This window comes from Bombina bombina, chromosome 6 (genome assembly GCF_027579735.1).
Source record: "Bombina bombina isolate aBomBom1 chromosome 6, aBomBom1.pri, whole genome shotgun sequence".
In the NCBI taxonomy this organism is placed as follows: domain Eukaryota; kingdom Metazoa; phylum Chordata; class Amphibia; order Anura; family Bombinatoridae; genus Bombina; species Bombina bombina.
The window spans coordinates 707,048,590-707,071,818 of record NC_069504.1 but is presented as its reverse complement, the minus strand read 5'-3'; the positions used below and the strand labels follow the sequence as shown (position 1 = coordinate 707,071,818).

Genomic DNA, 23,229 nt, shown 5'->3' with positions numbered 1-23,229 from the left:
ACTTGTGTGCAATTTAAAAAAAAAAAATAATGTTATTAGATGGTTTTATTATGAGTGTAACTGTAACTTTGTAATGTATTTTTTATGTGTTTTGTGCAACTTTTTAGTTTTGCAAAACAGCTAACCACAGCTCTGATGTTGCGGTAATTATGCTAGTGTAAATCGCGATTACGCTCAGGCGATCGCATTTACTTTCAACTCATAATACCAGCAGTAAGACTGATGAGCACAAACCCCAGAGATAAACCCCTTATAGCTTGTGCGCAAATGTTTGCGCTCTACTCGTCATCTGGCCCACAATCTAATTGGAGAGAATTTATATAGTATAAAAAAATCGATACTATTTTGCGGACACCTAATTGATGCAGGATTGTTAATAAGAAGGAACAAAACCCAATTTCTAAAAGGCTATTTGGAAACAATAATAGTATCCCCCAAGCACGTCACAGCCCAATGATTAGAACACAAGAAACTTTAAATTTAAAAGTTTATTTTAAAAATAGAAATATATTTCATACATTCATTAGTAAATAAGATGTTATTATACAGAAACTCAGTGTATAGATTAGACATGCCATCCTAACTCAATGCCCCATATGAATTGTTATTCTAAAGCGCCTTCTTTTTATTCTCCTTTATTTATCATATTGTTTTCTCCCAATCAGTCAATACTGTAAAGTTTTCTATTATTTCTAGAAAGACTGCCTCCGCTATCCATCTCTCTTCTCGGCTATGTCAATCTATTAGGGATTCTCATACTCTGGTTCTAGGTTTAATAATGCTGACATCCTCTCTCTTCACAGAAGTTGTGTAGTTTAGATAAACAAATAAATAAAAAGGATGTTCACAATAATTGCTTTGTTTTAGCCAGAACAGAGACAAGAGTGGATCGGGCATGGACACTAAGATGAGGAGCACAGTTAGTCAATTCACCCTAGTTATTGATAATACAGCTCCTCTTTGGAGGGACATAAATACAGTACTATTTGTAATTTAGGATTCTTGGTCCTCAGTTGACAAAGTATGAGTGGTAATTCCTTAGCAATGGGATTCAACCCATAAATGTAAAAAGTAACATGGTCTCTCTTACATAGATTGCAAGTGGTTATGGGTAATTCACCATGTGGTCCAGCGACAGTAGGATGTGTGTGCATGTGTGGCTGGCACACTAATGGGAGTGTAATATATCCTCAGTCAGCATGGTTTCTTCTAGGCTTTTCACCAGGCTTGGCTTTCACGACTTTGTAAAACCCACAGATAATCTTGTACATCCAGAAAACGTTGAGGATATCAAGAACCACACAGGACACAATCCAGGCTACCTGTGGTCCGAGGCCTAGCTTTATATAACCCTCTGTGCCAAAGGTGGCAAACACCTGAGAGTAGTAACTGGGTATTACTGCAATGCGGACCATAAAAAAGGACACCGCCATAGCAAAGCCATTTAAAAGAACAGCCCAGGAGGAACGTGGCATCTCAGTTACAACAAAGAACCATCTGTGAAGGAAACAGAGGTGTTTAATCAACAAAAATGTACGTTTACATAATCAATCCTATACCAGATGCATATGGCAGTACCCTGATTAGAAATTATTTTACTCTATTAAAATGTATTTCTGCGTTTGAAACTATATTTATTTATTTATTTTTGTTAAAGGGACATGAAACCTGAAAAAGTTATTTTATAATTCAGATAGACCATGTTGTTTCTATCAACTTTCCAATTTACTTCTATTATCTAATTTGCTTTGTTCTCTTGGTGTCCTATTTTGAAAATCAAACCTAGGTAGGCAGCAGTAATAAACTACTGGGAGCTTTAGGGTACAAGAACCAAATGGCACTACTTGTTTGTGTTATTTCAGACGGATCACCTTGTTTATTCACACTTTAAAATAATTTGTATTATTTTAGGTATTGGTGCTGTGTATTTGAACTGAAACTTGTGTTACAGTGGGTTAAAGACCCACTCAAAAGAATACACTTGATAGCATTCACAGTGCGCTTGATAAAGTATATATGAGTCTAGTTTCACTTGTGTAGTTGGGGTGTGTCACATAAAAGGAAAACTTAACTTTTATTGAAACACAATAATACACACTCAAAAGAATAATAACAATTGGGAAAATAGGTTAAAAACACAAACTGGAGTAACTTTATTGTGAATAAAGGTCAATCTAGAGCAAAGAATGTTGGGTAATTGGGCTACCCTGTAGAGGGATATCAAGGTTCCCTAGGTTACTGTATATTGAGATACACAAACTTAGAAAACAGAATTTATGCTTACCTGATAAATTACTTTCTCCAACGGTGTGTCCGGTCCACGGCGTCATCCATTACTTGTGGGAAATGTTCTCCCCCACAGGGAAAGGCAAGGAGAGCACACAGCAAGAGCTGTCCATATAGCTCCCCCTCTGGCTCCGCCCCCCAGTCATTCGACCGACGGTTAGGAGAAAAAGGAGAAACTATAGGGTGCCGTGGTGACTGTAGTGTATAAAGAAAAAAAATTTCAACCTGATTAAAAAAACCAGGGCGGGCCGTGGACCGGACACACCGTTGGAGAAAGTAATTTATCAGGTAAGCATAAATTCTGTTTTCTCCAACATTGGTGTGTCCGGTCCACGGCGTCATCCATTACTTGTGGGAACCAATACCAAAGCTTTAGGACACGGATGAAGGGAGGGAGCAAATCAGGTTACCTAAACAGAAGGCACCACGGCTTGCAAAACCTTTCTCCCAAAAACAGCCTCCAAAGAAGCAAAAATATCAAATTTGTAGAATTTGGCAAAAGTGTGCAGAGAAGACCAAGTCGCTGCCTTACATATCTGGTCAACAGAAGCCTCGTTCTTATAGGCCCATGTGGAAGCCACAGCCCTAGTAGAGTGAGCTGTGATACGGTCAGGAGGCTGCCGTCCGGCAGTCTCATAAGCCAAGCGGATAATGCTTTTCAGCCAGAAAGAGAGAGAGGTAGCAGTAGCTTTTTGACCTCTCCTCTTACCAGAGTAAACGACAAACAAGGATGAGGTTTGTCTAAAATCTTTTGTTGCTTCTAAATAGAACTTTAAAGCACGAACAACATCTAAATTGTGTAATAAACGTTCCTTCTTTGAAACTGGATTCGGACACAAAGAAGGAACAACTATTTCCTGGTTGATGTTCTCGTTGGAAACAACTTTTGGAAGAAAACCAGGCTTAGTACGCAAAACAACCTTATCTGAATGGAACACCAGATAGGGTGGATCACACTGCAAAGCAGATAATTCAGAAACTCTTCTAGCAGAAGAAATAGCAACCAAAAACAGAACTTTCCAAGATAGTAACTTAATATCTATGGAATGTAAAGGTTCAAACGGAACCCCTTGAAAAACTGAAAGAACTAAATTTAGACTCCAAGGAGGAGTCATGGGTCTGTAAACAGGCTTGATTCTAACCAAAGCCTGAACAAAAGCTTGTACATCTGGCAAAGCTGCCAGTCGTTTGTGCAACAAGACGGATAATGCAGAAATCTGTCCTTTTGGAGAACTAGCTGACAATCCTTTATCCAAACCTTCTTGGAGAAAGGAGAGAATCTTTGGAATTTTAATCTTACTCCAGGATAATCCTTTGGATTCAAACCAACAGATATATTTTTTCCATATTTTATGGTAAATCCTTCTAGTCACAGGTTTTCTGGCTTGGACCAGAGTATCAATCACAGAATTTGAAAACCCACGCTTGGATAAAATCAAGCGTTCAATTTCCAAGCAGTCAGCTGCAGAGAAACTAGATTGGGATGTTCGAATGGACCTTGTACTAGAAGGTCCTGTCTCAAAGGTAGCTTCCATGGTGGAGCCGATGACATATTCACCAGGTCTGCATACCAAGTCCTGCGTGGCCACGCAGGAGCTATCAGAATCACCGAGGCCTTCTCCTGTTTGATCCTGGCTATGAGCCTGGGGAGGAGAGGAAACGGTGGAAACACATATGCTAGGTTGAACGACCAAGGCGCCACTAATGCATCCACTAGAGTCGCCTTGGGATCCCTGGATCTGGACCCGTAGCAAGGAATCTTGAAGTTCTGACGGGACGCCATTAGATCCATGTCTGGAATGCCCCATAATTGGGTTAACTGAGCAAAGACCTCCGGATGGAGTTCCCACTCCCCCGGATGGAAAGTCTGACGATTTAAATAGTCTGCCTCCCAGTTGTCTACTCCTGGGATGTGAATAGCAGATAGATGGCAGGAGTGATTCTCTGCCCATTGGATTATCTTGGTTACTTCCTTCATCGCTAGGGAACTCTTTGTTCCCCCCTGATGATTGATGTACGCAACAGTCGTTATGTTGTCCGACTGAAATCTTATGAACCTGGCTTCCGCTAGCTGAGGCCAAGCCAGGAGCGCATTGAATATAGCTCTTAGTTCCAAAATGTTTATCGGGAGAAGCGACTCTTCCCGCGACCATAGGCCATGAGCTTTCAGAGAGTCCCAGACCGCGCCCCACCCTAAGAGGCTGGCGTCGGTCGTGACGATGACCCACTCCGGTCTGCGGAAACTCATTCCCTGAGACAGGTGATCCTGGGTCAACCACCAGAGAAGTGAGTCCCTGGTTACCTGGTCTACTTGAATTTGGGGAGACAAGTCTGTATAGTCCCCATTCCACTGATTGAGCATGCACAGCTGTAATGGTCTTAGATGAATTCAAGCAAAAGGAACCATATCCATTGCTGCGACCATTAGTCCTATTACTTCCATGCATTGAGCTATGGAGGGTTGAGGAATAGAGTGAAGAACTCGACAAGCTTTTAGAAGCTTTGTCTTTTTGACGTCTGTGAGAAAGATCTTCATTTCCACAGAATCTATTATTGTTCCCAGAAAAGGAACCCTTGTGGACGGTGACAGTGAACTTTTTTCTATGTTCACTTTCCACCCGTGAGATCTGAGAAAAACCAACACAATGTCTGTATGAGCCCTCGCTTTGGAAAGAGACGACGCTTGGATTAGGATGTCGTCTAGATAAGGTGCTACAGCGATGCCCCTCGGTCTTAGGACCGCTAGAAGGGACCCTAGCACCTTTGTGAAGATTCTGGGAGCGGTGGCTAAACCGAATGGAAGAGCCACAAACTGGTAATGTTTGTCCAGAGAGGCGAACCTCAGGAACTGATGATGAGATTTGTGGATTGGGATATGCAGATACGCATCCTTCAGATCCACCGTAGTCAAAAATTGACCCTGCTGGATTGATAGTAAGATTGTCCGAATGGTTTCCATCTTGAAGGATGGAACTCTGAGGAACTTGTTTAATATCTTTAAATCCAGAATTGGCCTGAAAGTTCCCTCTTTTTTGGGAACCACAAACAGGTTTGAGTAAAACCCTAGACCTTGTTCCCCGGAGGAGACTGGGTTTATCACTCCCATCTTTGATAGGTCTCTTACACAATGTAAGAATGCCTGTTTCTTTTCTGAAGATAAGCGAGACAGGTGGAACCTTCCCTTTGGAGGAGGTCCCTTGAATTCTAACAGGTATCCCTTGGAAACTATCTCTAGTGCCCAGGGATCCAGAACATCTCTTGCCCAAGCCTGAGCGAAGAGAGATAGTCTGCCCCCTACCAGATTCGGTCCCGGATCGGGGGCTACCCCTTCATGCTGTCTTGGTAGCAGCAGCAGGTTTCTTGGTTTGTTTACCCTTGTTCCAGCCTTACATGGGCTTCCAAGCGGGTTTGGGCTGGGCCGCGTTACCTTCTTGTCTAGCGGCAGTGGAGTTATTAGCCGGTCCGTTCCTGAAATTGCGAAAGGAACGAAAATTAGACTTGTTCTTAGCCTTAAAAGGCCTATCCTGTGGGAGGGCATGGCCCTTACCCCCAGTGATGTCTGAAATAATTTCCTTCAATTCCGGCCCAAAAAGGGTCTTACCCTTGAAAGGAATATTCAGTAACTTAGTCTTGGACGACACGTCTGCCGACCAGGATTTTAGCCGCGCTACTATAGCAAAACCTGAGTTTTTCGCTGCCAATTTCGTTATTTGAAAGGCGGCATCCAATATAAAGGAATTAGCTAACTTTAATGCGTGAATTCTGTCCATGACTTCTTCATAGGAAGTCTCTTTCTGGAGCGACCTTTCTAGTTCTTCGAACCAAAAGGACGCCGCTGAAGTGACAGTAATAACACACGTAGCTGGTTGAAGGATGAACCCTTGCTGAACAAAAACCTTTTTAAGCAATCCTTCCAATTTTTTATCCATAGGATCTTTGAAAGCGCAGCTGTCCTCTATAGGAATAGTTGTGCGCTTCGCTAGTGTTGAAACAGCTCCCTCAACCTTCGGGACCGTTTGCCATGTGTCCCTTCTAGGGTCTACTATGGGAAACATTTTCTTAAATATAGGAGGTGGGGCAAAGGGTACACCTGGCTTCTCCCACTCCTTTTCCACTATGTTCGCTACCCTCTTAGGTATTGGAAAAGCGTCGTCGTGCACTGGGACCTCTAAAAATTTGTCCAATTTGCACAACTTCTCTGGTACTACCATGGAATCACAGTCATCCAGAGTAGCTAATACCTCCTTAAGCAAAGCGCGGAGATGTTCTAGCTTAAACTTAAATGCCACTAGATCAGGTTCTGCCTGTTGAGAAATTTTTCCTGAGTCTGAAATTTCACCCTCAGACAGCCCTTCCCTCACAGCCAATTCCGATTGATGTGAGGATAAAATAGATAAGGCATCGTCAGCGTCTGATTGTTCATCCTTTTTATCTGTATTTAAAACTGAACAATCACGCTTTCTCTGAAAAACTGGCAGTTTGGATAAAAGATTTGCTATAGAATTATCCACTACTGCTGATAATTGTTGCATAGAAATAAGCACTGGCGCGCTAGGTGTCGCCTGCGCGGGCAAAGCTGGTGTAGACACAGAAGGAGAGGATGTAGAGCTATCCCCACTACCTTCATTAGATAAATCATCTTGGGCAACATTATGAAAAATAACAGAGCTGTCCTGATTTTGTTTGGACGCTATGGCGCAATTATCACAAACACTCGAAGGGGGAACCACATTTGTCTCTATACACACAGAACATAGGTTATCTGATGGAACAGACATGTTAAACAGATTTAGGCAGGCAAACAATGCAATAAAAACGATTTTAAACAAAAACGTTACTGTCTCTTTAAATAATAAAATGACACATTTATTTCTGAATGTTCAAAAAACTATGAAGGCAATATCCGATTTTTCTGAAATTTGGACCCCAGTATCTTAATGCTTAGAAAGTATTGCACAGCAAATATGGAGCTAGCTCTTAAAACAAGCAAACCGGAGCTAATTGTTGGATTTAACCATTTTTACACACCACAATCCCAGCTACAGCCTTGCTACAGCTTTTTACCTTCCTTAGGGGTCACCATTCACAGAAAAAAGCCTTTTGGAGTCACTTTCTGAACCACAGGACCCTCTCACATGAATCTGCATGCACTGCCTTGAAATTCAACTGCACAGCTGAAGTGCCAAAATGAGGCTTCCTCCCTCAGCACACTAGAGTGAAGGGGCCTTCCTGACTAGATTTAGGTGTCTAAAACAAGCCAGATCAATAAAAAACGTTCCCAAGTGTATGTGAGCTTATAAAATATTTCAAATTGTATAATATTGTAATAAAAACCAATCGATTTAGCCCCTAACAGTGTCTACCAGCATAAAAAACAAAAAGGGGAAGCCTGTTATCTTTTTTGCTGAGGTGAAAGAAAAATGGCTTACCGTTTCCCCTGAGGGGAAAAATGACTGTCATCTAGCATTAGCCTGTGTTGTTAGAAGGAGACTAGTCATACCTGAAGCAGATGAGTCTGCAAACTGTTACCCCCAACTGAAGTTCTCTTGTTTCAACAGTCCTGCGTGGTAACAGTAATGGATTTTAGTTACTTGTGCTAAAATCATAGCCCTCTTAAACAGAAATCTTCATCACTTTTCTGTTATAGAGTAAATAGTACAAGCCAGCACTATTTTAAAATAACAAACTCTTGATAGAAGAATAAAAAACTACAACTAACACCACAAACTCCTCGCCATCCCCGTGGTAGATGCTACTTGTTCAGAGCGGCAAGGAGAATGACTGGGGGGCGGAGCCAGAGGGGGAGCTATATGGACAGCTCTTGCTGTGTGCTCTCCTTGCCTTTCCCTGTGGGGGAGAACATTTCCCACAAGTAATGGATGACGCCGTGGACCGGACACACCAATGTTGGAGAAAATATGGGCTAAGCAACCTGGGTCAACTAGTGGGTTATGAATACTGATGTGTTGGCAATAGTGAGGACCTGCCTTTATCTGGAAACGTTATACCAAATATTTTCTATCGTATAACATAAGATTTATGGTCCAAGGTTCACTATTGTATTGGCATATACGCTAGAAACATGCTGATATTTACCACTGATAGGTTAATTAAATTATTTGAAATCCTATATATTAAGGCATTGCATACGTTAATAGTCCATATTGAACCCCACCTTTAGTTTAATCCGAAAGTAAAATTCTTTTATCACAGCATATATTACCTTTAAAGTGGTTTAGTACTTTGAATATTATTGTAGGTGGTTTGGTAAGTAAATTCAATTATTACAATGCTAAGCTATAAAACAATTTGGCTTAATATCCTCACTCTGGTTTAGTGCTATAAATAATAGAACAATTATTTATAATAGTTAGCCTTGATTTGTAGTTAGCCTACCAAGCAAAAATGTTAACATTGATTTAATACTATTTAAGATATACTCTAAAATAACAGTTACAAATACCACTATATCAACCGAATTGCATCAGCGTAGCTATTAGATGCATCATAAAGTAAAAAATTATTGTGCATCAACCCTTCATTATTTGCCGTGCCCATTAGCCACCAACTGCTCAAAATTAAAGGGACATTCAAGTCAAAATTAACTTTTATGATTCAGATACAGCAGCAGTTTTAAGACACTTTCCAATTTACTTCCATAACCAAATTTTTATAGACACACTTTCTGGAGAACAAGATCCTATTGAGTACATGCACAAGCTCACAGGGTATACGTATACTAGTCTGTGATTGGCTGTCTGTCACATGATACAGGGCACCGGAAAATGCTATTATTTGAAAATCAGAGTAGGTGTTAAATCATTGTCTTTTTATTATGTACAGTACGTGCTAATTAAGCAATTCTACTGCATTGAGTGGTCCTTTAATAGTATTGATACAAAGTTAACTGCCAGTTTCTAATTAAAATTTAGGAGGTCCCAATCACTCCCTACCATGTTTCGCCATCAACCGGCTTTCTCAAAGGGTCCAATTACCCAACACTCTTTGCTCTAGAATCAATTGACCTTTATTCACAATAATATTACTCCAGTGTGTGTTTCTAACCTATTTTCCCAATTTGTATTATTCTTTTGTGTGTGTATTATTGTGTTTCAATAAAAGTTAAGTTTTAATTCTATGTGACACACCCCAACTACACGAGTGAAACTAGACTCATATATACTTAATCAAGCAGACTGAGTACTTTCAAGTGTATTCTTTTGAGTGGGTCTTTAACCTACTGGAACCCAAACTGCTGGGAACTAGGTGCTTATTGGTGTCTGCACATATATGGGTCATATCATTGGCTGATCTAATTTGTTCAGCTGGCTCCCAGTAGTGCATTCCTGGTATCTTAGCAAGGGACACCAAGAGAATGAAGAAAATTTGATAACAGAAGTAAATTGGAAAGTTGTTTAAACTACATGCTCTATCAATTATGAATAAAAAAGAATTGGGTTTCATGTTCCTTTAACTATGTAACTTGATTAGGGCGATCCAGTGACATCATTCTATTAGGGGCTTTTGAGCACCATTAAAAGCAATCATACCAGCCATATCTATTGAGCTGTGCAAATCTGTTAGCTCTTCCTATAAGTGTGATATCATTATTTTTAATAGCAGCCCTTGGAAAGTGCTGTAATCTGACAAGACGTCTATGACTGGCAAAAGTTTGTGATGAAAATGTTAATTCAAAAAGCACAAAAATAAATTTTAGCAGAAAACAGAATGATTCTATGGTGAAGCAATCACTCTAGTATTTTAAGATGACAACTACAAATAACAAACATCAAGGAAGACCATAGCCATAAAGAATATTTTGTTAATAAAACATTGTAGACAAGAGTGGGTTAAATGAACAATCCCACCTCAAATACAATAGTTAAAAATATAAATATTTAAAATACAGAACAAAGAAACCATCCAGATTGTATTGGATCGAATCCTCAAATAATTAGCCTATTTTCTATTTTATACTGATTATCCTTTAGTCCAAACTAAACTTTCATGATTCAGTGCATGTAATTTTAAACAACTTTCCAATTTACTTTTATCATAAAATTTGCTTTGCTCTCTTAATATTCTTAGTTGAAAGCAACACCTAGGTAGGCTCATATGCTAATTTTTAAACCCTTTAAGGCGGCCTCTTATTTGAATGCATTTGACAGTTTTTCACAGCTATATATTGTTAGTTCATGTGTGCCATATAGATAACTATGCTCACGCCCGTGGAGTTACTTATGAGAGGGCACTGATTGGCTAAAATGCAATTCTGTCAAAAGAACTAAGATAATGGGGCAGTCTGCAGAGGCTTAGATACAAGGTAATCACAGAGGTAAAAAGTATATTAATATAACAGTGTTGGTTATGCAAACCTGGGGAATAATTAAGGGATTATCTATTTTTTAAAAACACTAGAAATTCTGGAGTAGAGTGTCCCTTCAAGATAGCTTCATGTTTTTACCAATGATCTTTAAGAGAAAATGGGTAAAACAAAAGTGTGTTAGTGTATATATATATATATATATATATATATATATATAATATATAAACACACAAATAAACATATATACAGATCTGCTAAATGCTGCACATAAAAAGGAGAGAGTGAGAGAGAGAGAGTGAGAGAGAGAGAGAGAGAGAGAGAGAGAGTGAGAGTGAGAGAGAGAGAGAGAGAGAGAGAGAGTTGAATTTATAAATCCAGAGAGTGCATTTTCTTTATTAATCTGTATTATTCCTGATGCACCCTGGTATTTAAACTGTTGAATGGTCTGTGAGAGTGCTGCATCTGTCAATTCGAATGAATATATATATATATATATATATATATATATATATACACACACACATACATACACACACACATATCTATCTATACAGGGAGTGCAGAATTATTAGGCAAGTTGTATTTTTGAGGATTAATTTTATTATTGAACAACAACCATGTTCTCAATGAACCCAAAAAACTCATTAATATCAAAGCTGAATAGTTTTGGAAGTAGTTTTTAGTTTGTTTTTAGTTATAGCTATTTTAGGGGGATATCTGTGTGTGCAGGTGACTATTACTGTGCATAATTATTAGGCAACTTAACAAAAAACAAATATATACCCATTTCAATTATTTATTTTTACCAGTGAAACCAATATAACATCTCAACATCCACAAATATACATTTCTGACATTCAAAAACAAAACAAAAACAAATCAGTGACCAATATAGCCACCTTTCTTTGCAAGGACACTCAAAAGCCTGCCATCCATGGATTCTGTCAGTGTTTTGATCTGTTCACCATCAACATTGCGTGCAGCAGCAACCACAGCCTCCCAGACACTGTTCAGAGAGGTGTACTGTTTTCCCTCCTTGTAAATCTCACATTTGATGATGGACCACAGGTTCTCAATGGGGTTCAGATCAGGTGAACAAGGAGGCCATGTCATTAGATTTTCTTCTTTTATACCCTTTCTTGCCAGCCATGCTGTGGAGTACTTGGACGTGTGTGATGGAGCATTGTCCTGCATGAAAATCATGTTTTTCTTGAAGGATGCAGACTTCTTCCTGTACCACTGCTTGAAGAAGGTGTCTTCCAGAAACTGGCAGTAGGACTGGGAGTTGAGCTTGACTCCATCCTCAACCTGAAAAGGCCCCACAAGCTCATCTTTGATGATACCAGCCCAAACCAGTACTCCACCTCCACCTTGCTGGCGTCTGAGTCGGACTGGAACTCTCTGCCCTTTACCAATCCAGCCACGGGCCCATCCATCTGGCCCATCAAGACTCACTCTCATTTCATCAGTCCATAAAACCTTAGAAAAATCAGTCTTGAGATATTTCTTGGCCCAGTCTTGACGTTTCAGCTTGTGTGTCTTGTTCAGTGGTGGTCGTCTTTCAGCCTTTCTTACCTTGGCCATGTCTCTGAGTATTGCACACCTTGTGCTTTTGGGCACTCCAGTGATGTTGCAGCTCTGAAATATGGCCAAACTGGTGGCAAGTTGCATCTTGGCAGCTGCACGCTTGACTTTTCTCAGTTCATGGGCAGTTATTTTGCGCCTTGGTTTTTCCACACGCTTCTTGCGACCCTGTTGACTATTTTGAATGAAACACTTGATTGTTCGATGATCACGCTTCAGAAGCTTTGCAATTTTAAGAGTGCTGCATCCCTCTGCAAGATATCTCACTATTTTTGACTTTTCTGAGCCTGTCAAGTCCTTCTTTTGACCCATTTTGCCAAAGGAAAGGAAGTTGCCTAATAATTATGCACACCTGATATAGGGTGTTGATGTCATTAGACCACACCCCTTCTCATTACAGAGATGCACATCACCTAATATGCTTAATTGGTAGTAGGCTTTCGAGCCTATACAGCTTGGAGTAGATACACGGCCTAATGGGAAAATTAGGAGCCAAAACCACAAGGAGGACCAAGGATCTGATCAGCGAGAAATTGGAGCACTTTTTATCTTTCTGACAGCGGATCTACAATACCGCTCACATAAGTGCAAAAGAAAAAGTTTTAAGAGCTGTAAGTTCAAACAGCCTGGAAAAGATCACCTACATCTAAACACGCTAAACATCCAGCGTGCACCTCCACAGCCTATCCTAAGAGAGGTGTGACCTCTAACCACCAATCAGAAAAGGAGGCTTGTCATATTAAGCCGCGAAGGAGCGGAACGGAGAAGGACGCTCACAGAAACACAATTCCAAACAGACATTTGTAAGGTACCTTACAGCTTGCTAATAACTTCCCCTTACACAAGGTGACATTTTGATTTAAAGACAATCCATTGTTAGGTCATTTGACTTACCGAAGTACTTATAGGGAGACGTCCCTTGTTTTATTTGTTTTTATTTGTTGAATTGCCACAACTTTTATGAATCTTATTGTTATATATTGAAATGTCGATAGTCAATATAGTTCATTAAACTATTTTATATACATACACAATCTTCTTTATTTACGGACAAAGTTCTATCCAATTTAATCACTATAATATTTATCGTCACAAGCGCTACTTACATTTTTTACCTCACATTATTCTATTCAAAGAAAAGAAAAGACACGCATCACGTACACTTTCCTATCTATCTAAAATCACAGAAACAGTAGTACTATTATTCTTCATTTATTCTTTTTATTATACTTAGATAATATCATATAACAGTCCACAATAGGACATTTATCCTCAAATTCGTTGTTTGAAACCCACAGACACATTTGTCTTTTTACTTTTGTTGAATTGATAAGATTTATATGATAATAATCAGAGTCACTTAGATAAGTCACACAAATGATGGTAGTTTAATATCCTAGCTTAATCTACAAGCGCCAGTGGAAATCTAAACTCATACATTCGTTCTTTACTTAAACTACTGAGGAGGAGGAGTTTTCCCATCTACCAGGCATTAGGATTTTTTAGTAAGCGCCAACCCTCTTTTTACTATATCACTTTTATCCTTTTGTGTCTGGCGACAAATTTAATGTTAAGGAGCCAAAAATACTGTCCGGTATTTTTTTTAAAGATAATACCGGACAGTAAAAACAAAATACTGGACTGTCCGGTCAGATACCGGACACCTGGCAACTGTAGGTATGTACTACAGAACAACACATTCTCTCTCTGCTTCACCCAGTATAACTGCTATTGCTCTCTTCTCTGGTATTATTGTATTACCTTAAAAACTTTCCTGTGTCTGTTTTCCACTTGCAATAGGAAGGTGCCATCTCCATTGTTTGCTTAGGCCTTGTGTCTTTCCTGCTTTAATTTATGACCTATGCCAATTATGACCATATGATTGCTATTACCCATAAACTGGATACCTCTCGCTTGTCAGATCGTAGCTTGGCAGGGCATTTGCAGCTTGTGTCTAGCATGTGTAGTTTTAAGTGTATTATACATTGAGTTAGACAAAAGGAGTGGCCAACATTTTAAATTTGTACTTTATTATTTCTAATCTCCCTATATTTCCCCTTTCAGTTAAACATGCTACACTTTCTCCTATCTGCCTTTACCTTCTCTTCCTTCTGCCTCTTTCTTCTCACTACCCTGACTGACACCTCCAAAACCTTGCACATGTAGCCCTCTTAACCTCATTAACAGCACTTTGGTTAATTAATACCCCACAATTTTCTTGTGCCCTTTGCACGCTCTGTACACAATAAGCTCACTTCTATTCACAAGCTATTAATTTCACGATCACTTAACTTGTTAGCCCTCACAGAAACTTGGCTCTCCTCCTTTAATACAACTGCTATAGCCTCTCTATGGCGGCCTGCACTTCAGTCACACTCCCAGGCCAGGAGACAGACAAGGAGGGGGAGAAGGCATTCTACGGTCTCCATACTGTACCTTCGACTGCATTCCTTTACCACCCTCTCTTTTATCTTTTGAAGTTAATGCTATCCTTCTCTTCTCCCCTGTAGCACTCCGTGTTGTTATCTATTGGCCTCCTGGCCCAACATTGCAATTTATAGACCACTTTGAAGCCTGGCTCCCACACTTTCTTTATTTTAACGTCCCTTCTCTCATCTTAGGGGACTTCTACATACCCATTTACAATTCTAACATGTCCGCTGTATCGAAACTTCCATCTTTTACCACCTCTTTTGGCCTGTCCCAGTGGACAACATCTCCAACCCACTTTGAAGGCAACCTAATCGACCTGGCCTAATAATCTCTGTGCAGTTTTCAACTTCTCTAACTCCCTTTTTACTCTCTGGGACCACCATCTACCAACTTTCTCTCTTACTCTACCTGCAGCATCCTCACAAGCCCCCCAAGAAACTGCTACCTTACAGGAATTTAAATGATTTGGATCTCAGAGACATTTCTGCTTAACTGACACCTCTACTCTTCAACATTTTATACCTCTCTTGCCCAGACCTTGTGGCCTTACAGTATAATTCTGCACTAAAAATCAACACTTAAAGCTGCACCCAACGCTGTTGCCATGCATCATGCACTCAACGACAACCATGGCATACCAAACAGACCCGCTATCTTCAGTGATGTCCACCGACAGACCCGCTATCTTCAGTGATTTCCACTGTGCCAATTTCCTGCATTATACATTCATCCTCATGTCATACAACTCTGCCCTCAGCCTGGCCAAACAAGTCTATTTCTCCCCCCTTTGTGTCAACTCACTCATCCAAACCCAGAATGCTGTTCTCAACCTTTAACTCCCGTCTACCTCCGTCTGCACCTCCACCCACTACCAAACTCACTGCTCAGATTATTGCTGATCACTTTAAAAATAAAAATCAACACAATTAGAAAAAAAATACATCTCTCCATCACAACCCTCAAACCCAGCCCTCCTACTCACCCAAAACTCTCTTTATACTCCTATCTTCAGCTCATCTCACAACCTGTCCACTTGACCATATTCCTTCATGGTTACTTTCCTCTCTCTCTCTCTCTGCTTGTCGAGCCACTGACGGATTCCATGATACATCCAAGCATGCTTCAAATAAACCAATCCTCAAAAAGCCCTTCAACCCCTTCTAAATATGGGGCAGTCTCCTTATTTCGCTTTGCCTCCAAATTATTGGAACGACTAATCTATAATCGCCTAACTCAATTTCTCACAACTAACTCCTTACTTGATTCACTACAATCTGGTTTCCGCCCTAAGCACTCAACAGAACCCGTCCTATGAAAGTAACAAATGATCTGCTATCAGCTAAAGAAAAAGGACACTACTACTTACTTATTCTTCTGGATTATTATTATTATCGGTTATTTGTAGAGCACCAACAGATTCCGTAGCGCTGGATCAATCTGCTGCTTTCTACACAGTTGACCACCCTCTCTTCTTAAAAATCCTGCATTCATTTGCCATCTGAGACACAGCCCTCTTCAGGTTTGCTTCATATTTCTCAAACCACTCATTTACAGTTTCTTTTAACAGCATATCTTCTGACACTTTGCCTCTCAGTTGGAGCACCACAAGGCTCTGTCTGTGGTCACTTGCTTTTTTCTCTCTATACATCCTCCCTTGGAAAACTTTTATCCTTCTTTGGGTTCCAGTACCACTTATATGCTGATGATACCCACATCTGTTGTTCCTCTCCTGATATATCTCTTCTTTACTCAACCAGGTTACCTGCACCGGTCACTCTGCAAATTTCCTCTTGGATGTCCTCGCACTACCTCTAACTCCATCTCTCTAAATCCGAGCTGCTTCTTATTCCCATCTCTTCAAGGTATCCAGCACCTGACATTTCTCTTTCAGTTGGAGACTCTATTCTCAACACCTCACCTCAGGTCCACTGTCGCAGGATCACAATGGACACTGAACTCACATTCACTCCACATATTCAAGCACTGACAAAATCCTGCCGTGCTCAAGTATTAACCCTAAACTATAAAGCACTCAACAGCCTCACTCCCAACTATATTTCCTCTCTCATCTCCAAATACTCCCCGATCAACCTCTGACCTAAGTCTCTCTCCACTCCCAGTTATCTCTACATCACTCTCCCGCATCCAAGACTTCTCACGGCGGCTGTATCAAGTTCACAAGCCTTAAAGGAGTTCAGCTTAGCAGTAGTTCTTCTTGTAGGAAATGAGACACAGTCATCAACCGTTTCTCCCCTCACTTGGGGCTTTTTCAAGATGTGACAGCCAGTCTGCGCCTACCAGCACATTGGTGTGCTAAGTCAAAGTGTGAGTACCCTGGGTATAGCATACTTGTGCAGGGGGGTCCATTATCACACTGGATACACACATTTGTCGCCTCTGTTTCCCCTCCACCCCTATAGATCTGCCTCCGGTCATTTAGGAGAGAAGAGGGCATTCACAGGAGGATAGTGCAGTATTATCGGCAGCAACTGGTTCTGCTCACATCATTGGGACATTGGATATATGAACACTGCACATATATTTGGGACTGAATATCATTTGTTATATCGTCTGTATGGTGAGAGTCCATGATCTATTCATAGTTTTTCATATATATTGTCTGTTATTGTCTTTATCACTAATAATCTTTTGTATTCCACCACTCAGTTGTTATAGCGCCCTCTTGTGTGTTTATCATACTCATATTCCAGTTCTTATTCCAAATTTTGGTATTAAGAGGTGCAGCTTGTCTCCCACATTGGGAGGCTATCTATTCCCGTCATATTATACTGATAGTTTTAGCGCCCTCTAGTGACTAAGGTCACAGTTGTTTACATGATTTAGAGCATGCAATTTTAAACAACTTTCCAATTTACTTTTATATAAAAATTTGCTTTGTTCTCTTATTATTCTTTGTTGAAAACTAATAGTCGGTAATCTCATATGCTAATTTATAAGCCCTTGAAGGCCGCCTTATCTCAGTGCATTTTGAGAGTTTTTCACTGCTAGACAGCACTAGTTCATGTGCGCCACATAGATAACATTGTGCTCACTCACTTTGAGTTATTTATTAGTCAACACCGATTGGCTAAAATGCAAGACTGTCAAAAGAACTGAAATAAGGGAGCAGTCTGCAGTGGCTTAGATACAAGATATTCACAGAGGTAAAAAATAACAAATTATGCTTACCAGATAATTTCCTTTCCTTCTATACAGGGAGAGTCCACAGCTGCATTCCTTACTTGTGGGAAATACTGAACCTGGAGGAGGCAAAGACAACCCAGCCAAAGGCTTAAATACCTCCCCCACTTCCCTCATCCCCCAGTCATTCTGCCAAGGGAACAAGGAACAGTAGGAGAAATATCAGGGTGAAAAAGGTGCCAGAAGAACAAGTTAAAACTTAGTGCCGCCCATCGGTGATCAAGGACGGGAGCTATGGACTCTCCCTGAACAGTAGGAAAGGAAATTATTAAGCATAATTTATGTTTTCCTTCTTAATACAGGGAGAGTCCACAGCTGCATTCCTTACTTTTGGGAAATTATACCCAAGCTCTAGAGGACACTGAATGCTAACGGGAGGGCAAAAAGGAGAGGCGGCCCCCATCTGAGGGCACCACAGCCTACAAAACCCTTTCTCCCGAAGGCTGCTTCAATATAAGCAAAAGCTTGTTAAAAATTTTGGAAAAAGAATGTAAGGAGGGCCAGGTAGCCGCCCTACCAATCTGATCCATAGAGACCTCATTTTAGAATACCCAAGAGGACGTCACTGCTCTTGTAGAATGAGTCGCAATCCTCTGAGGAGGCTTGTGTCCCGCTGTCTCATATGCCAAGTGGATGATACTTCTCAACTAAAAGATAAGGAAGTTGAATATGCCTTTTCCCTTACACTTCCCAGATAGATAACAAACAGAGAAAAAAAAATCTGTCTATTCCTAGGTAACCTGAATATAGAACTTCAAGGTACGAATCCATAATATGTAGTAAACTTTTCTTTGAAGAAGAAGGAATAGGACATAAAAGAGGAACCACAATTACTTGATTGAAGTTGTGATTTGACACGACCTGAGAGAAAATCCTAATTTAGTTCGTAGAACAGCCTTATTATCGTGGAACACTAGATAAGGAGAGTTGCACTGCAAGACCGCAATCTCAGAGACTTCGCAGAAGCAGTATTAGACGGAAGGAATCTTCCAAGATAACAACTTAATGTCAACCTCGTGCATAGGTTCAAAAGTAGCCTGATGCAAAACCTTAAGAACAAGATCTAAGCTCCAAGGAGGAGCATCAGATTGACACACCGGCCAGATCGTAGTCAGAGCCTAAACAAAAACTGTACATCCGGAAGACAGGGCTAAAACTGTCCCAACAAGGAACTAGCTAAGAGGCCCTTCTCCAGACCATCCTGGAGGAAGGAAAGAATCCTGGCAGACTTGAAAAGTTTGCCAGGATGAACCACGCTCTTCACAGAAAAAGGAGGTCCTCTACACTTTATGATAGATGACAAAGAACCGGCTTACTCGCTTGAAGGAGAGGAAACCCTCAGAAAACCCTCTCTTGGCTAAGACTAAGCATCAATCTCCATGCAGTCCGCCTCAGATAATTAAGATCTGATGAGGTAAAAGGGGCTTTGTTCCAGTAGATCCCCACGACAAGGTAACCCTCATGGATGGGAACATGACATCCCCACTAAACCGTGAACCACAACCTTCGCGGTCGCGATGGAGCAATCAGTATCACTGACGCCTGCTCCTACTAGTTTCAAGCCACCACCCGAGAAAGGAGTGATAAGGCAGAACAAGAAAAATTGTTTTGAAACTCCAAGGCACCGCTAATGTATCCATTAGCTCTGCCTGAGGATCCCAAACCACAACCCATCTGTGGATAAATTGGTATTGAGACTGGACGTCCTGAGACTTTCATCCGGCGTCCCTTCCAGTTCCAAATGTCCGAAAATCCCTCAGATGAAGACCTTATCCCCAGATAATGGGAATGTCTGTAAAGAACATCCATCCCGGAGGACCACACCCATAGAGTGGATTGCTGATAGCGAGCAGTAGTTGGCCTCTGCCCACTACCAAGCCCGAGATACTACCCTCATCACTAGGGAGTCTCTCGTTCCCCTCAGATGGAGAACTAAGCCACCGAGAGTAAGACTTACTAGAATCTATAAACTGGGACTAACCCAGTAGTCTAAACCCTCAGAGCAAAAAGAGTACCTGAAGATCCATAAAGTGAATCGGGAGGGAAACTTCCTGAGTCCACGAGCACCATGCCCTCTTGGCACGCCCTCACCATCCTGACGGACTTGCGATCAAATTCAAATTCGCCCCGGATGATTTAAGAAAGATGTCCCTCAGGACAAGGGGATCAGGACAAAGACACTAGAGAGCGATTCTCTCAACCAGTAGTCCAGGTAAATCTGTTAAAACAGATTCGAAAAAAGCGCAGCTCCACTGCCTCAGCAAACACCGAGCCTCGGGTGAGATGAGACCTGGCAAAAGGAGTGAAGTCCAAGATGGACCACATGACAAATTACCACCACCAAACACAGAGCCAGCGATAGCCTGAAGGAGGTCTGGAGGGCACGACCTGATGAAGCTAACTCATAACTTCACAAGTCCGATAGAAATGTCCTCATGTCTATGAAGACTAAAATAGCATCCAGGAACCCACCCTGGTGCCTTACACCAGAGAACTCTGGTCTAGATATTCTTCCATCCCTGAGGAATGAGGAAGACAGAAGACCATTAGGGATTTCCTCTATCAGACAAGATGATGACGATTTGAACCAGAATCGTCTAGACAAGGGAAGCTACTGCTAGATCTGAATTCTGGCAACTGCCAAAGAATTCCTAGATTCCTAAAAGGCCCTAGAAGCAGTAGCGAGACCAAAATGGAGAAGCAATGTACTGGAAGTGCTGGTCCAGAAACGTCAACCTTAGGAACCGGAAATGTTCCCTTAGGAGGAATGAAAAAGTATGATATCCCTCCTCAACAGTGGTCCTGCACTGCTCTTCCCGTACCAAGGGTAGAGTGGACCTTATAGTCTCCCTCTGGAATGAGGAGACATGATAAGCTTGCTTAAGTACTTTAGGACCCAAATATACAGGAGTCCTTCCCTCTGTGGGACCACAAACAAAACTGTTTGAATAATATTTCAAACCTAGCTCTACGATAGGCACCGGGACAATGACTCCAAAGGAGAACAAAACCCACACCCACCTGAAGTGGCTTCCCTCTCTCTGTCTGGAAGACAGGGTCAAGAGGGCTAAGATTTGAAGCCTAGCTATGACCTTTAAGACCCATGGATCCTGTAAGTCCCTGAAACAAGCATCTGAAAAGAGCGATAGTCTGTCCCCAACGCGATCCAATATAGGACCTGGGCCTTGCCCCTTCTGCAAACCTAGGTTTGGCGGGCCTCTGCTTTGCTTGGATTTATTCCAGGACTGAGTCGGCTTCCAAAAACACTTGGATTGCTCAGGCTTAGCGGAGGTCTCTGAGGCTTGGCTTTAAGCGCACTAAAAGAATAAAATTTGTCTCTCAGATTTGTTTTCTTATCAAATGGTAAAACTGCAGAATAGCGGAATCAAATTAAATCTTTCCCTCAAGCAGAAGATTAGATTCAAAAGCCATATCTGTCAGAGCGATTCAAGTCCTGAACAGGAAAAACCTGAAGCCCTAGCTTTGGGGCTAGTAATCTGTGAAATACACAGATAAAAGAATTATAAGCTCCAAGGTCTTAATACTTTCTCGAAAATATCGAGGGAACCCTCACCTCGAATCGAGACAGAGATGCTTCAATAGAAAGTCTCTAAGTCGTCAGTAAATAAATATCCCATGTGATGAAACATCTTCATAAAAAGTGTTAGCCAAGTAGGGATGGGCAACGACGCAACCCCCCTAAATAGCCCGGAACAAGGAATCTTAAAAGGGAATATAGATGAAAGTGAAGAAGATCTCTATCCTTCCCCACCCGCCTTAATCAAAGTCGCCCTGATTTAGTTCTCTGAGATTCGACTGACAGATCAGTACTAGGAATCTCTAATATCGCCAAAACTTCTCATAGAAGGAAGCGCAGGCGTGCTACTTTAAATCTAAAAGCGAAAATTTTCCTCTGCCGGAGAAATAGAAGCAGCATGCTCCGACCCAGAAGGTCCGTACTCTGAAGCCTCAGAGAGAACCGCATCCTCAGATGACTGATCGGATACAACCGTCAATTTAAACTATGCTCCCAGGGCGGGAGTGCATGGATTAACTCTTCGTTTGCGTGTAGCTACACGAGGCAAAGTGGCTAAGGCCGCAGACATCGCCATACGGAACTGCGCAGTAACATCTGGTGGAAAAAGGCCCCCTCCAGGTGCAGGATTAGTGGTGCAAGTGGAAGCTGAATGTGTAGGATCAGATGAATGTAGGGGACACACTTCACGGGACGAAAAGTCCTCAGAGGCGGAAGGCTCAGTGGCATCTAATATCTCAACATTGGTTGATGAAAACACCCTGTTGCGGCATAAGGAACATAATTGAGAGGGCTGGACTACCCGAGCCTCCTCACAATATACATAGGTATCGAATTCTGTCATAGAGGGATCACTTCCAATACTAGGTAACCTTATTTAAATCAAAGAAAAAAAACAACCGGCACCTATACCCCCAATGGCTGGGGCACTCACCACCTCCTATGACCCAGACAGTATAGAGAAAACTTGCTCCTTTCCGTAGTCACTCGGTCAGGAATAGGAAAGGGAAACCGTTACCACTCCCGGTCACCCAGTGCGCAATTCAGGACCTCCCCTGCTAAAGGAAAAGCGTGCCAAGCTTAATAAAACTGCGCAGCTCTCAAAGTAAAGGAGCAACCTGTACGTTCCATATCAACCTATGAGCCCAAAACATCTCACACATAGAAGCAGCATAAATCACATAAACAAATATGATTAACACCCCACTGTTCAACAATCCCCCTCAGCAGGGTCGGCTCCAAGGGGGAGGGGGCAATGCCCACCCAAATGGAATGCTGTGCCCTCTCAAAAAATATTGATATGATCTTATGCTTTAAAAATAATGAATAAAATAATGAATTGCTATGTAATGCTGCATGCTGGGGGTGGAGTTAGCTGCCGAACTGTGAGGTCGCATCACGCATCTGCAAGGAGCTCCGTGTCTTAACCTCTTATTTGGAATTGGAGGTTAATTAGAGACTTTTTGGACTTGTCTTTAACCCTATTAATTTTACCTAGCTATCGTGAGTTACTCATTTTCTTAAAAAATAGACCATGATAAGAATATGATTGTATCTGTGATCTTAGGCAGGGCCTAAGATCACAGAATACTTTTGAGGCGTCGATAGAAGCCGGTAGCCATTTATAGACTTATATTTAAATGATACAATCATATTCTTATAGGTTCACAGTACATAGGTTGTATTAGGTAGCCTGATATCCATTAGTTATTGCGAAACAGGTATAGCTAAATCTAATCTACATAATTACCAGTACCTGAAAACCTAGTATCCTCACTGCTATTGCAAACAAAGGAGTTAATTGCATTGGTGGGTTTGGGGTGCATGGCTGTTTAGAGGACATGATTAAGATTTGAGAATGAGT

At 41.3% G+C, this 23,229-nt stretch overlaps 1 protein-coding gene across 2 annotated transcripts in view; it reads right to left on the bottom strand.

The window, feature by feature from the left end:
- Positions 1–473: 473 nt before the first annotated feature.
- Positions 474–23,229, bottom strand: part of LOC128663505 (TLC domain-containing protein 4-A) — an 87,305-nt gene continuing 64,549 nt past the window's right edge. For both annotated transcript variants that reach the window (XM_053717860.1, XM_053717859.1), the window contains exon 7: positions 474–1,497. In XM_053717860.1, coding sequence (XP_053573835.1) covers positions 1,191–1,497 — 307 coding nt within the window. In that variant the 3' untranslated portion in view covers positions 474–1,190. The remainder of the gene's footprint in view (positions 1,498–23,229) is intronic.